The following is a 16,363-nucleotide window of genomic DNA, read 5'->3' as shown; positions in this document are numbered from 1 at the left end:
GCGCAAACGCACAACTTGCCACGCAAACTTCACATGCATTTAGAGGATCTCTACCACTATAACCAGACAACGCAGTAATGCGCAGGTCCTAATGGTCATGCTACGATCGCAAAGTGAAGACCTGGGCAGGGTTGTGATCCTGTTTATCATGCCATTGCATGATTACGAGTCTATCGAATTGCCTACGATTCGTGTGGTGGCCTGAAAAAGACATGACAAAGAAGCTAGTTCATCACCAAATGTTGCTGCACTTATTCGGCGCGATGCCATCGCTGTGTTGTGCAAGATATTATTTGCGCCGAACCACTAACGACAATAGCGAAGAATGCGATGCCGAGACCGTTTCAAATGTTAAACGCAACTTTTACGAAGATCACTGCGTGTAGACGGTTGCAACCATTTTGGAAGCAAAGAAGTTGGTGACGGAGTTGTGTGCATTGTTGCAACGTGGAGAATTCAACCTGAGAAAGTGGTTGTGCAACAAGGAAGGTGTTCTGGATTCGATGCAAAGATGTGAAGGTACATTGCAATCGTATTCGTTGTATAGTGAAGAGCAACATGTGGAGCGTGTGCTTGGAATAAGTTGGAATTATCAATCGGATACATTTCGATTTGATGTTAAGGTGAAAGAAAGGCCAATCACCCGCCGAGGGATTTTGTCGGTCGTGAGTTCGCTATTCGACCCGTTGGGTTTTGTGGCTCCAGTGGTATTAAAGGCTCGCTTGATGCTGCAAGAGTTATGGAGGAAACACTTTGGCTGGGGATGCGGAGGTCACCGAGGACATCGCTTGGACTTCTGTATTGCCTGACATTTCTTCGATTCAGATTCCAAGGTGTCTGAAGCCGCAGAATTTGGAAATGCTGGTCAGCGAAATATTGCGATGAAACTTTCAGTACTTTCATACTAGTTCGACGAAGTATGAAGTGTTTTATTCTCACGTCCTTGCTTTTACTCCGAATATAACCGAAGGTGGAGTGAATCAACTACTGGCCGCATTAACTTTTTAATCGTTTCCTCTGTCACAACGAAACTCAGTTACGTCACAGGGCAACCGGTGATTCATTGGGATTAAATTTATGGTTGAATGAGCAGGAAGGAATGTGCTTGTTGCCAGGGGGATTTTCAGCGTGTTTGCTGCAGTTTTAGTGCATTTTTTGCCCTTCTCAGTCAGCATTTGGTGCTGGGTGCTGTAAAAAAGTTGGTTGAAAATGCACTAAAATGTTCAAGGAGTTGTAGCTCAAAATTGAAGCACAGAAGTATACCTTAATTTGTGATTTTATGTTAGGTCCGCCTCATGTCTACGCATTCAAGTCAAACTTTTTTGCGGGATAGTTGCTTAAAGCGCCCATATCAGTTATAAATTCAAAAAATCCTTTTAAAATCTTTTTGAAAGTTAAAAAGATTATTACACATACTGAGTGTTAGGAAAAATTACGAATGATCGGCCATTTTAAGTGGCCGAACATTCGTAATTTTTTGAAAGGTCCATCCTAGATCAACAAATTTTGATCAAAATTAGTCTCTGGAAAAATGGTTTACTCCCCTGGTTAGTCAATATTTTGGTAAAAAAAGCAACAAAAAATGGAACAGGATTTTGCAGAAAAATTAATCGTTTTAACTGCCCACTCGTTTGCATTTTTGTGCAAGTCCGATACCCCCTGTTGGTAATAAGATCTTCCAGGAGGCTAAATAACAGTCGCTAGCATTATAGCAGAGGGTTTTGAAAACAGGATTTTTCCATTACCATGTAGGTCCTTTAGTTTAAATAAAGCCTGTCTCCCAAATTTTTCCATTCAGAATATTGCTGACGTTTGACAAAACCCGCTAATTCACAAACAGAAAAGTCTCTTTATTGTGGTCAATTGGGCGGATTGACGGAATATTGTGAGCTGGAGTTGGAGGGTCGGTTATTATAGATAACGTGGTCGTGTTCGTTCCTTCATAAAAAGATAATTAGTCCACAATATATGCTTGAAAATCTTGTTTTATATTTTCCACGTGGTAACCAAAGTGTTTCACTTGGTTAATCATTTACACAACAAGCAAAAACTCAAATAAACTCCCAAACACAACAACAACACAAGTTTTATTCACGGATTATAAAAAAAATCTGCATTTAAGCAGTTAATTTACCTTCCTAGTTAAGTGTTCAAAAATATACTTTCGTTTCAATCAGAGAAAATATATTTTAGTGTGTAGTAAACTTAATCGTATTTTCTTACATATAGTGTGGGTAAGAAAGTGTGTTTTCTGGTGTTCAACAAGACTAAAGAATGGAACACACAGTACAATCGTATGGTTTCTCTCCAGTAAGAGTTCGAAGGTGAACACGTATTCCGCTTGAATCGCTAAAAGCCTTACCACATTCGTCAAACTTATTTGTTTTCTTTTCCAGTATGTGTTCGAATGTGAACAGTTCTAGCGCTTGAAGAGGTGAACGTTTTTTCACATATGTCACACCGGTAAGGTTTCTCTCCAGTGTGGATTCTGAAATGTTGGTCTCGTCTGGATTTCTGTATGAAAGCTTTATCACAGATGTGACACTTGAACGGTTTGTCTCCAGCATGAATTCGTTCGTGTGTCGTTCGATGGCTTGATCTACTGAAAGCTTTATTACATATGCTACACTTGTATGGTTTTTCTCCAGTGTGAATTCGTTTGTGCATTCTTGCGTGCCTAACGTCTCTGAAGGATTTTTCGCAAATATCACATTTATAAGGTTTTTCTCCAGTGTGGATTCTTGTATGCACGAGTAGACTGACTTTCAGGCTGAATTCTTTGTTACATTTGCTGCACTTGTAAGGTTTTTCTCCGGTGTGAGTTCGTATATGTTCGGAGAGATGGTATGGTCGCCGAAAATCTTTTTCACATATATTACATTTAAACGGTTTCTCTGCAGTATGAGTTCTTTTGTGAATTTTGACTTTTGACGCAGTTAAAAAGCTCTTTTCGCAAATGTCACATCTGTAATTTTTCACACCAGTATGAGTTAGAACGTGGGTGCTTAAATGATCTTTGCGATTGAAATTTTTCGAACAGACCGTGCACTTAAAAGGTTTATTTCCAGTATGAGTTTGAATGTGTTTGTTCAGATTGCCTTTCTGACTAAATTCTTTGCAACAAAATGAGCACTTAAAAGATTTCTCTCCAGTATGAGTCCGAATATGTATTTTTAAGTTGCTCTTTACGTTGAATGCTTTCAAACAAATTATGCACTTGAAAGGTTTTTCTCCAGTATGAGTCCGAATGTGTGCCTTCAAGCTGCTATTTCCAGTAAATGATTTCAAACAAACTGAGCACTTGAAAGTTTTCTGTTCCACGTTTTTGCGTTTTCGTGCTTTCATGTTGCTTTTCTTTACGTTTCAGTGTAGGCCTAGATGTGTTCTTCACTGAGCATCAATATTAATCCGATGTTTCCAAATTTAACTTAGCAGGTTTCTGATACATTTTACTGTCTTTGTTCTTAACCCTCTTTGGACAGAATTGTAAAAAAAATTCCATAGCAAATTATTCAATGAAGGACTAAAAAATCTGCTGAATAACAATTATTTAATTGGGGGCATTTTGAAACGTGACATATTTGTCACACTTGTCCCTTGAGGGCCAAATTTAAAAAAAAAAAAGCTTTTCTGAAACACTGAAAACACAATGAAATTCAAAGCAATGACACTATAATCGAAGTAGTATATATTGTTATTATAATGTTTGTGTTAATATGCATTAAATTCTTGTTAATATGCATTAAATTCTTTTTTTGTCAATGCGCAGTCATGCATATCTGACTTGCATCTGCAACAAGAAAATAATAAAACCCAGTGTAGGTAAATGTTTCCTCATTTACAATTCAATTGCCACAGCACCCTTTAACAAAACAACTATCTGGTGATTACATTCATAGACATAAGTGGAAAAATGTGATGACAATATTTTTGACCAAATTATATTTTGCTCAGCCCATTATAAATGTCAAACCAATTAACTCCCCTTATGAATATCTGACTTGCATCTGCAACAAGAAAATAATAAAACCCAGTGTAGGTAAATGTTTCTTCATTTACAATCCAATTGCCACAGCACCCTTTAACAAAACAACTATCTGGTGATTACATTCATAGACATAAGTGGAAAAATGTGATGACAATATTTTTGACCAAATTATATTTTGCTCAGCCCATTATAAATGTCAAACCAATTAACTCCCCTTATGAATATCTGACTTGCATCTGCAACAAGAAAATAATAAAACCCAGTGTAGGTAAATGTTTCTTCATTTACAATCCAATTGCCACAGCACCCTTTAACAAAACAACTATCTGGTGATTACATTCATAGACATAAGTGGAAAAATGTGATGACAATATTTTTGACCAAATTATATTTTGCTCAGCCCATTATAAATGTCAAACCAATTGACTCCCCCTATGAATAGTCTTAATTTAGGTTGATTTTAGACATGCCCTGCATTCCATTGTGTTTTTTGTTCCATCTGATAACAGCTGATACAGCTTTTTTGCATCTCTTTATAAATGTTAATGTTTTAACTAGGAGTTTATGCAATGGATTTGTGATGGCATAATCATTTAGTAATACCCAAACCAGCAAAATACTTCATATTTGATCAACTTACCAAATCCAATATCATAACCATAGAAACAATTAAACTAAGCTCTGTACATCATAGAGCGAGGCAAATTTTCCATTAGGTCATTATCATTTTTACCATTATCACCCCTCATAGACCTTTCACAGTATTTGTTACCATCAAATAACCTTACATTTACTAAAAATGAAGGAAAATCTTCACAATTCCAAAGAGAAATCACTATTTTAATTTATATATTCATTGCAAAATGTAACCCAATGGACTGAGTCAAGAAACTGTCATATTTACAAAAAATACCATAAAAGCATAGCTGTCCAAAAATCGTTGATATGAACTTTAATTCATCTATAAGCCAACATCCATGAACTTACTAACTTACAAGTATAGCCTTCAAATCACAACCGCACACCGATTAACGGCTATTTTTCAAAACACTGTTTTTGAAAACTACCGCCTTTCCCACCAATCGATTTTACCATAACAGTGTTTCCAAATGCAAAATTATCGTTCTTTGAAACGTAACGAATCAGATATTGTTAACCAGCGTTCAATTAGGATATGTGTTTTTCGCATGTATCACCATCAACAAGACACTCCTATTCCACAAACCCTAAAATTCTGAGTACTTGGAATTGCTAAACTAAAATAACGGCTCATTTGATGCACAAACATTACTTCGATCAACTGCCAATTTTCTTTAATATGGATTTCAATAAACGATCATTGATCCAAGATGCGCTGCTGTATCATGAACCCAAAATTTGGAATGCAATACCACTAACTGTTAAAATCTCGGAAGTAATGCATTTAAAAAACGCTACAAAGCAATCATCACCTTGCATTACAAATAACAAAAAGATGTAAAGTTAGTAAACACAACTTTGTCACACAAAATGTTACTCCTCTGCCTTCTTTCACACAGCTCCATGCGCAACCTGTGCTACTAGCCTAGAACAACGAACTAACAAAAATTCTGTATATATACATCGAACCTATAGCTGATCCTGTAACGATCAACTATAGCTATCATCAAAACCAAAATAATAAGGTGTTCCGCATATTGATGTCGGACAGATGATACTGTCGTGTTGTGCTTTCTCATACACTGGTGTAAAACCGCATAAATAAACTCTCAAACCTCTTGTGTGCTCGTAACGCAATCTGTTGCTCGCCTCATTTCGTTCACTCAGTTCCGTGCACAACTTTCACATAGTTTCGTGATCGGTTGCAGTCTTGTGATGTTTACCCGGGTCCACACTCACGCTTTGCGCTGCAGATTCTTGGTTTGTTTTATTGCCTCGTTTTATTGTTTGCTTTTGTTCACAGAAAGTACAACTAGACAAAGATAATCAAAGTTGTTCTTGGTAATGTTGTTGATTAATGCAATATTTATAGGTATTTTTTGACATCTGCTTCATTCTCATGAATAACACAATACACCACGACCGACATGTAAGTATTCTCAAGTTTTTTAATGGTATACAAAACAAAGCACCAAGTGTGATGATTAGTAGCGAAAATAAGGCGACTGAGGACGCCGTTTTTTCTTTCTGCCACCGCGCCAGTTAGCCAGCACGCCAGCCCAAAGTTACTCTTTACCTGTGCGCGTGCACGCTACGCTCGCGACAGTTGCCCTGTTTACATGGACGTCTAAAGAGGGTTCGTGGCACGCTTCTTACCTGGTTCCAGTCATTATCGGAAAAAGCGTTACGCATCACAGCCCAAGCTAGTTTGGAAGTGGTTTCGGCAGTCTATAGGGGTGGGTTCGGAAGCTACTTGAGCAAACTAGCTTTTTTGCCTATCAGCTGATCGAAAAATGTGGCGGCAAAGTCAAGTTTGGTTAGATTTTGGTCACGAATTTGAGTTAAATATAAGCAAAAATGGGCTGCGACTTGAACATTTGGAATGAATCACCTGAAGACAATAAACTGCAAAAGAATGCTGATGCTATGATATAAAGACTATTTTTATGAAGTGTGTGTTGTTGCTATGTTTTTGTGTTTCACAATTAACTTCTTACCTCCGGCACACATACAAAACAATTCAATTACCGTTTTCTGGAATTGTGGTTTTTATTAACTATCATGTATGTCCAAAAGCCAGCAAAAAGGAGTAAATAAAAAGTATGAAACAAATCTCTGGGTGATAAAATGCAGTAAAACAACACAACCAGCTTTTAATTACATATAGCACAGACATGCAGGAGTACTTTTGATCATTGAATAAGTTGGGTCTGATTCACGCATAAATTAGGTTTGTTTTCCTCACATTCTTTGTTTATTCTGAAATTAAGAAATGATCTGATGTAAAACAGAAGCAAATGTTTAACTACAGATCTGGAAAGGTGCAGTCATTCCAAACAAATATTTTCCTTTGCCAACGAAAAGGTTGTCTGGTTTAGCAAATAAACTAGGTAAATTTATGGCGAAGCGTTAAATTTTGTAATAATGTTGTAATTGCAAATTGTACATTAACATAAAAAAATCTTTATAACAATAAGCATTTAAGTGACTGATTGAAATGTACCCGGAAGCGTAATAAATATTCTGTAAGTTAATCAGTGTTTTTTCAATGAGTCTTAAAGTTGTGTTCGTACACACAATTTGCTACTGTCACAACAAAAATGTTAACATGGAAGACATTTGGAAAAAAAACGTCAAAAATAGAAAAATGTGAACAAGCGTCCATAAAATGTACATAAACTAAAGCTGTTGTGCTAAAAGAGTAACAAATATACATCAATTTTGTTGGCGAAAAAACGTCGCCTTGATTTGTTACCACGAAATACAAAACAACAACTGTATGCATAAGGTGGTGATAACTGAGTGTGAAGAGTTAATATTTTCCTGTCCAGCAAAGCTGCAGTGTTTGTGACCAACAAGACACGAAACTATGTGAAAATCGCGAAGGGAAATGTGTGAACGAACGACCAGTAAGCGTAAAAGTGTGATGGGTAATAAGCATGTAGAAGAATATGCAGAAATTCAATGTTTGGAGGTAAAATACCTTTGTTCAAGGCAAGAAAGAATTACCTCAACAAATATTTGCCACATACGACACTGCAACAAACAGAGACAAAAATAAATGGTGAAATTAACAGATTAAAATATTTTTTAAATGCAAGATTTCTTAATCAGTGACGAACCATAGGATACAAATTATCAGAAAAATTACGTTGGCGAAGTTTGAAGAATGAATCCCTACAAGTGCACATTATGTTCTAAAGCATACACCAGGAAAAGCCATCTCAGCAAACACGTTCAAACTCATACTAGAGAGAAACCATTCAGATGCGATATTTGTGATAATGCTTTCAATAGATTAAACTCTCGAAAGAGACACGTTCGAATTCACGCCAAGAGGAAAACCTTTCAAACGCGAATTTTGGAAAACAATTTCAAAACTCGCCGAAATTTAAAAATCCACCGACGAATTCAAATTGGGAAGAAACCATTTAAATGCAAGATTTGTGATAAAGCTTTGACGACTTCATGTGATTGAACAGGAAACTTTCCAACTCACGCTGGTGGAAAAACCATTTAAGTGTTACATCTATCACAAAGCTTTATGCAGTTCATAGCTAATACAAAGTGCTGTGATCATTGAAGTGTGACATTTTTGGTACCCTGTATCGTATGATTTCGCACCCTGTAAACATTCGAACGTTAATTGTTCAGGAATGTGATTAACCGCGTTCCCTATATAACCACGGTTGCATTACCCAAGGGCCAGTCTTAATTTGTAAGTGCTATTGCTTGATGCTTCTATCGAATACAAGAATACAACATTGGCGACGAGGATGGGATTTTGTACTGAACGAGTTTACACAGTCGAAGAATATTCTCAACGATGGAGAAATTTTTCGAATTGATGCAGAAGCAGATGGAAGCTCAGCATGCAGCGCAAGAAGCACAAGAACGACGCCATCAAGAGCAGGAACGGAGACATCAAGAGCAGATGGAAGCTATGATGATGTTTCTACGCAAAGGTGAAGGTATTTCTGCCACACATATCAGCGCACCCCAGGCCACGCCTAATTTCAGCGCTTTCGATTCCACAACGGAATTGTGGCAGGATTTTCTATCCAGGTTTTGCACTTTTCTCAAGGCTCACGCAGTTCCGGAGGCAAGAAGAGCACAAGTTTTTCTGACGAATCAAACTGGTACAGTGTACAAGCTTCTGACCAACCTGGCATCGCAGAGTACCCCACACCCACAAGTAAATGATTTGAAGATTGAAGATATTAAAGCTTTCATGGATGAACAGTATGACCCCAAGCGTTTCGTGGTGGAGCGAAATGAAGCGAAAGCCAGGGGAATCGATCCAGGAACTTGCAGCACGCATTCGTGATGATGCCAGTACCTGTGACTTTCCTTCCATTTCCGACCCATTGGACGAAGCATTAAGGACTCGTTTCATATGCTCTGTTGGCAATGAAGCTGTTCTGAAAGCTGTATTCAAGGTGAAGAGCGATGAATTGTCGTTATCACTGGCTATTCAGATTGCCACGGAGACCGAAGATGCTGCTCGTGTTGCCAAGGAAACAGTTTTCGGTTTGCAGCCCGGATTCGTGAACAAGGTGCTCCCCGAGCAGCTGATGAGGAGATTGGGAGGTGGACACTGTTTCACAAAAATTGATCTGGCAGACGCCTACAACCAGATCCGACTGACTCCTGAAAGCTGTAAAAGACTGGCTCTCAGCACGCACCGAGGAGTTCTGCTGCAGAATGTCTTGCCTTTTGGAATTTCTTCGGCACCTGGATATTTCCAGAACGTTATGGATGATCTTACAAGTGACCTATCCGGAGTTGCCGTGTATCTGGATGACATTTCGGTCAGTGGGTTCACATCCGAAGAGCATCTGCGAAATCTTCGACGTTTGCTCCAGCGTCTGAGCGAGAAGGGTCTGCGGTATCGATTAGAAAAATGCCAGTTTGTCGGAGAAAAAGTGGAATACTTGGGTCACACCCTTTCCCGAAATGGGGTGGAGAAAGGGAAAAAGGTGAACGATGTGATAAAGATGCCTCCTTTAAAAGACGTCTCTTCACTACGATCGTTTCTCTGTGCAGTACAGTTTTGTTTTAGCTCACTTCACCCCCAAACTTCCTGTTGGTCTATCTTGTGACGCTTCAAATGTCGGAATTGGAGCTATTCTATTTCACCGGTACCCAGACGGAAGCGAACGTCCTATTGCAAACTGGTGACGGACCACAAACCATTGCTGAGTCTTTTTGGTCCGAATAAAGCTTGGCAGCAAATCGATTGGCTTTATTTCCTTAACCAATTTGCGTTCACAATTGAGTATCGCAAAACAACGAAACACCAAAACGCCGATGTTTTGAGTCGATTACCAGCTGCGCCGGACAATGCTTTTGACGAGGTAGAGAGGTGTAATGACGTGGATACAGTTTGCAAGATTCGGTCAATTAGTCTTTAAGTGAAACCAGCGGATTCATGGGCTCTAAAAAGAGAGTCTGCAAAAGATCGTGTGTTATCGACGATCATGCGATACACTAAGGATGGTTGGCCCAGAAGTATTACAGACTTGGCTCTTAAACCATTTCAGAAGTTTTCGCAATCATTCAGTTCTTGTCACGGGTGTTTGCTGTACGGTTCTCGCGTTGTCATTCCTGAGGTACTGCGACCTAAGGTTACTTCACCAAGGACACTTCGGTATGCAGAAAATGAAGCAGCTGGCACGAACCGCGGTATACCGCCGAACATTCACAGCGACATTGTTGATTTATGTCGAAAATGTAAGTCATGTGCAACACATCAGAATGTTGGCCAGAGGTGCGCTCTTCATCCCTGGGCACTCCCAGAGAAGCCGTGGAGCGGAATTCATGTGGACCACGCAATCAACTTTATGGGTCATAATTGGTTGGTCTTGATTGACAGCCATTCGAAGTATCCTGTGATTCACCCCACTCAGTCAATTACTGCAAAAGCCACTATCGACTTGTTGGAAATGGATTTTGCGCATTTTGGATATCCTCACACCATAGTGACGGATAATGCACCAACATTTCGTTCAGAAGAATTCCAGGAATTCTGCAACTCCAGAGGAATCGTGCACCTAAGTGGTGCCCCTTATCATCCTGCAACGAATGGTGCGGCCGAAAGACTTTTTCAAACTTTTAAACAGTCATTGAAGAAGTCTTCAAAACCACCAAAACATGCTTTACAAGAGTTCCCAATGCAGTACAGAAGAACTCCTACGACGAACAGCTATTCACCAAGTGAATTGTTAAACGGTCGTCAAATCCGCACAAAGTTGGACATACTCTTGCCATCGCCTGTACACGTGGCGCAAGGTCTGCAAACGAGACTTGCTTCGAAGTCCAAAGAAGCTCGAAAATATCGCAAGAAAATCTCGTACCAAGTCGGATATCCATGCTATACTTTGCATTTCGGTACAAAAGATCGACGTCAAGCACGATGGGTGCCTGCAACTGTCGTTAAACGTCACGGATCACGCAGTGTTGATGTTCGCGTGTATCCAAATGGTGCAGTGTGGCGGAGACATGTGGAACAACTCCGTCCACGATACACTTCCACAGAAGACGAGGAGCCTGGCGGTGAACCAGATGAGTACCAGGTGTCGTCTCCACCGAGTAACATTACTGACACACCGGTTGATGATCATGTTTCAGATCATTATGAGCCCGATGATGTAATTCACGATGAGCCCGAGGTAGTAGTTCCAGAGAGAGCTACTCTTCCGGTATTACCGGAGTGTGGACCTTTGAACCTTCGACCTTCAAATCGCACGCGCAAACCGTTACAATTATTTCAAATGTAATTTAAGTGTTACATTATTATAATCTTGTTGGGGAGGTGTTGTGATCATTGAAATGTGACATTTTTGGTACCCTGTATCGTATGATTTAGCACCTTGTAAACATTCCAACGTTAATTGTACAGGAATGTGATTAGCCGCATTCCCTATATAACCACGGTTGCATTACCCAAGGGGCAGTCTTAATTTGTATGTGCTATTGCTTGATGCTTCTATCGAATACAAGAATACAACACAAAGTGTGTTTGAACACATTGGATTGAATACGTTTCATATTCTTGAATTATGGTAGTCGAAGAAAAACCAATTCGCTCAGCTGAATTTCAGACAAGCTTTCAGCAAGCAGTAAGCGCATAGACGCGAAGTAAATCGTCACGTTAACCAAACATTCCCGCAAAAACATTTTTATGGCAGGACATACGCAAAACAATTAGGCTAACACTCATATTTCAAAATATTCCAAAATATAATTTATTTCGTATTTTTTGTAAATGATGACTACATACAACTATGCAGTTGCACTGTCGTGATTCGGATTGTGCATTTTCGTGACGCGTGATTTGTCGACGAAAGATATTGTCTTCTGTTGTCAGGGTCGTTGCACATCCAACAACACCAATCACATCATAGTGAGGACAATACATCTTTTCCAAAATGTCTTTAGTAAGCGTTTGTGCATTTCCCATCCAATATGAGTCCTCACAAAGTGAATCTGTTGCAACGATACTTTCTGGAAGTTTTTCTGACCAGCAATATAGTTTTTCTGAATCACAGCATGAACATTTTTAACTGTTTTTGTTTGAGAGTATTCAATGCTGATAAATAAGGAACTAAAAAGATTATTTCTTTGTGCCCTAAAACGAGCAACGTTTGTATTTTTTATGCCAAAAGAAGTAATAGGCCATAGTTTTAACACGATTGTGTTTTGCACACAAAGGCGGAAAAGGCGATAAAATTTCGATAAATTTGGCAGAATTTCCTATATTCCCGTCGGAACAAACACAGAAATATTCCATGATTCCATCAACACACGTTGCATTATTCTCATATCGACGTCCCAAATCACATTCGTTTATGTCATTTAAAATTTTTGAAAATATAAAATGGGGAAATACCAACCAATCACTTTTGTTCGTTAAATTTATTTTTCTGCATTTTCAAATCGAGAACTTAAGAAACATTCGCTGAGAAATGTAAAGATTTTGATCATGCTTTCTTTATTATATTTCTGGAATAAAGTATCAACATTTCCGTCTAAAACAAATGACTCCTGGTTAATGCGTACTTATTCAAATTAAGTTACATGTGAAAAGTTGATAGCCAAATTCCTGAAGTTATTTTTGTTTGGAAAGTTGTGATTTCTTTATTCTTATCACTGATAATTCCGACTTTTAATGCAGCTGCACAGACAGATGAGTGACAGTAAAAATCCCTCCCGTATGATTAATGACAAAGTTATAAGTATGTGGTGCTCTAAGTTCATAGATGCCAATAACAGACAATGCTAACAAAACATGATATTTCAAAACGTTATCTGTAAACGTTGACCATAATAATGTTTTGTTATGGTTTGACAAAACAAACCACAAAAATATGCATTTTTTACAAAAATTATTGCATGTAACTTGACAATTAACGTCGTAAAGATAAAAAGAGAAAGCAATCATATTATAAACATATACTTTATATTATTAATCAAACAGAAAGTTGGCACGGTTTGAGAAAAAACATCTACAATGTTGTCAAAAGAAGAAAATTCTGAACTATGACAGACGTCGTTGGTGATGTAATGTCTGTATTGTTGTAGTTTGTTACACAACATAAACGGAACGAAACAGCAGTGCACAGTAACATAGGTTGCAATAGAATGCCCTTGACGGCACAGAGGAACACTTATATATGAGGTGGTCACGTGACACCACCACGTTGTGCAATCATTCAGGCGAAACACACTACATCCCCCTTTCCTCAAAATGCGAATTCGGAATCGGAATTACCGGAATTACAAGTCCAGACGAACGGGTGGTTTTACCAACCGACCGGAACGCGTACGTAGTTCACATTGTTCTGGAATCGGCCGTATGTGTCGACGGTTACGTCGCAATGACCGGTTTGGGGTATCGACGATGTAAGAGCGTGGAAGTGAAGTTTGAGAACGTACAATGCCTTCCTCTCCACCGATCCAAGCGTACGTTTCCGGGGAAAGTTCAGGAAGAGACCGTACCCGATGTCGCTTGTCGTAATTTTGCTTTTGATTTTTCTTGATTTCGAGATCTTTAGCTCTGAAACTCGATAAATAAGACCAGTTAGGGACAAGAGACGACGTCCAACACGGAATTGTCGTCTTCAACCGTCTTCCCATCAACAACTCCGCTGGGCTGTATCCGGAAGCCAGCTTTGTAGCACGGTAAGAAAGTAACGCCAAATAAGGGTCTTCGGCTTTGCTCAGAAGACTTTTTGCCGTCTTTACAGCCCTTTCCGCTTCTCCATTGCTTTGTGGATACCGTGGGCTGCTAGTCTGGTGAATGAAGCCATATTCGTTGGCGAAACACTGAAAAAGATAGGAATTGTATTGTGGGCCGTTATCCGACATCACTATGTCTGGAATCCCATGACGGGAAAAAATAGACTTCAAGTGACTGATAATGTCCGATGAGCTCGTACCATGAGCGAGTAGGGACATCTCAATGAACCTCGAGAAGTAATCTACGACCAATAGATACATTTTACCTTGGAAATACAGCAAATCTGTTCCTACTCGTTCCCATGGTCTACTGGGGAGAAGAGAAGGAATCATTGGTTCTGCTGGCATATTTCTATTCCGCTGACACTTAATGCAGCTGGAAACAAATTGATTAATGTCGTTGGTAATACCTGGCCACCAGACAGAATCTTGGGCTCTCCGTCTACACTTTTCCATCCCCTGATGTCCAACATGGATACTGCGCAAAATTTCATTTCGCAGAACTTCAGGAATGATAAGTCTGGAGCCTTTGAGAAGCAATCCGTCAATAACAGTTATATCGTGGCGCACTTGGAAATATGGCTGCAGCGAATCGATATACACTCGTTTAGGCCAACCGTCTTTAGTAAGTTGAATAACTTTTTGACTTAATACGTCACACTTCGTCGCGTCACGGATTTGCTGTAACCGTGTTTGAGATGCGGGAATGTTAGCAATTACCGCAACAACGTTTTCTTCTATCTCATGTTGCAAAGTAATTTCAATTGCAGAGAGCGAGTTTAGAGAAGGCGATCTAGAGAGTGCATCAGCAGCATGCAAAGATTTACCAGGTACATGAACTATATCAAAGTGATACCACAACAAACGCATTCTTAACCTTTGCAATCGAGGGGACAGCTCATCAATATTCTTTTTTCCTAAGATGCTAATAAGGGGCTTATGATCAGTCTCCATAATAAACTTTAGCCCAATCAAATATTCACGAAACTTTTCACACGACCAAGCTACTGCCAAAGCTTCTTTCTCAATTTGAGCGTACCTCTGTTCTGTTTTCGTTAGTGCTCGTGATGCGTAGGCTACTGGACGGAAGTTACCGTTTCTTCGCTGTAATAAAACAGCCCCGAGTCCATACGATGATGAATCAGCAGAAACTACAGTTTCAGCCTGAGGATCATAATGTTGAAGAATGTCAGCGCTCGTGAGAAGATCTTTGATTGCCTTAAAAGATTCTTCATGTGGACGAAGCCACTGCCATGGTTCATCCTTCTGTAACAGTCCACACAACGGTTTAGATATGTCTGCCAAACGGGGAACAAATTTTGCGAGTTGATTTGCTAAACCCAAAAACCTGCGCAATCCCGTTATATCGTTAGGAGGTTTCATGGACACTACTGCTTCTATTTTTGAAGGATCTGGATAAATACCATTTTCATCAATGATATGACCTAAGAAACCGATTCGTTTCGCAGAAAAGACACACTTATCTGCATTTAACGTTACTCCAGCCTGCTGTAGGCGCGACAAGACTTCCATCAAACGCTCGTCGTGATGTGTCTGAGTGTCTCCAAACACGAGAATGTCGTCCATGTGGCACAAAACTCCCTGAAGTGAGTCCAATATTTGTGACATTTGTCTTTGGAAATGTTCTGGAGCAGATGTTATACCGAAAGGTAATCTATTAAAACAGAACCTCCCCACTGGTGTTATGAAAGTGGTGAGCAATCGAGATTTTTTTGAGAGTACAATTTGCCAAAATCCCGAATTAGCATCCAATTTAGAAAAATATTTAGAACCGGATAGGCGAGCAAGTGTTGCATCAACAGTAGGCAGCATCAGTCGTTCACGACAAACATGTTTATTTAAGTGAGTATAGTCCACACATATTCTAACGGTTTTGTTTTTCTTTGGGACCACAACCATGCCGGCGCACCAATCAGTTGGTTTAAGTACACGAGAAATAACTCCAATTTCTTCCATTCTTTTTAGTTCGGTTATAACTTTATCATGTAAAGGAAGTGGCACTCTGCGAGGTGAAGTGAGACAAAATGGTTTTGTTGAATGTATGAGTTTTATATCATAAGTGGGTGTCAATTGTCCAAGTCCCGAAAAAATCTTGGGGTATAAATCGGTAAACTTACTTTCAGATTTTACTGCACAAAGAGACTTGAGAATATTCAGAGACTCTATAGCCGGCCAACCAAGTAGTGATTGCCGTAATCCTTTGACAACATAAATATCTTGTACCGACGAAATACCTTCATGTTCTAATTTGGCTGAGAATTTTCCTTTTAGCGAAAGTCGAACACCCTGAGGACCCCGCAACACTTCACTGCAAGGTAACAATTCCGGGGCATCCAATAAGTTATGTAGTTGAACAGAAATAGCAGTTACATCCGCACCTGTGTCTATACGGAAGTTGATTGTTTTGCCATTAACAAAAACAGAAAAGTTATTTTTCTGTCTACCTGACATAGCGGTACAAATATACACCCGTCC

At 39.3% G+C, this 16,363-nt stretch overlaps 2 protein-coding genes across 2 annotated transcripts; one reads left to right on the top strand and one right to left on the bottom strand.

Annotated features, from left to right (window-relative positions):
* Window positions 1-212: 212 nt before the first annotated feature.
* LOC145906937 (uncharacterized) lies at window positions 213-809 on the top strand. Its single transcript, XM_082994391.1, has 2 exons — window positions 213-341; window positions 387-809. Exons 1-2 carry the CDS (start codon window positions 213-215, stop codon window positions 807-809), a joined length of 552 nt encoding a protein of 183 aa, XP_082850517.1.
* Window positions 810-2,204: 1,395 nt separating this feature from the next.
* LOC145905755 (uncharacterized) lies at window positions 2,205-3,526 on the bottom strand. Its single transcript, XM_082993036.1, has 2 exons — window positions 2,455-3,526; window positions 2,205-2,369 (listed from the first exon to the last, which is right to left on the bottom strand). Exons 1-2 carry the CDS (start codon window positions 3,343-3,345, stop codon window positions 2,268-2,270), a joined length of 993 nt encoding a protein of 330 aa, XP_082849162.1. The 5' UTR covers window positions 3,346-3,526; the 3' UTR covers window positions 2,205-2,267.
* Between the last annotated feature and the right edge of the window lie 12,837 nt (window positions 3,527-16,363).

The sequence above is a fragment of the Ascidia mentula genome, chromosome 6, assembly GCF_947561715.1.
Source record: "Ascidia mentula chromosome 6, kaAscMent1.1, whole genome shotgun sequence".
NCBI lineage: Eukaryota > Metazoa > Chordata > Ascidiacea > Phlebobranchia > Ascidiidae > Ascidia > Ascidia mentula.
Note: the sequence above shows the minus strand (reverse complement) of the source record. Positions and strands in the feature narration are given on the sequence as shown.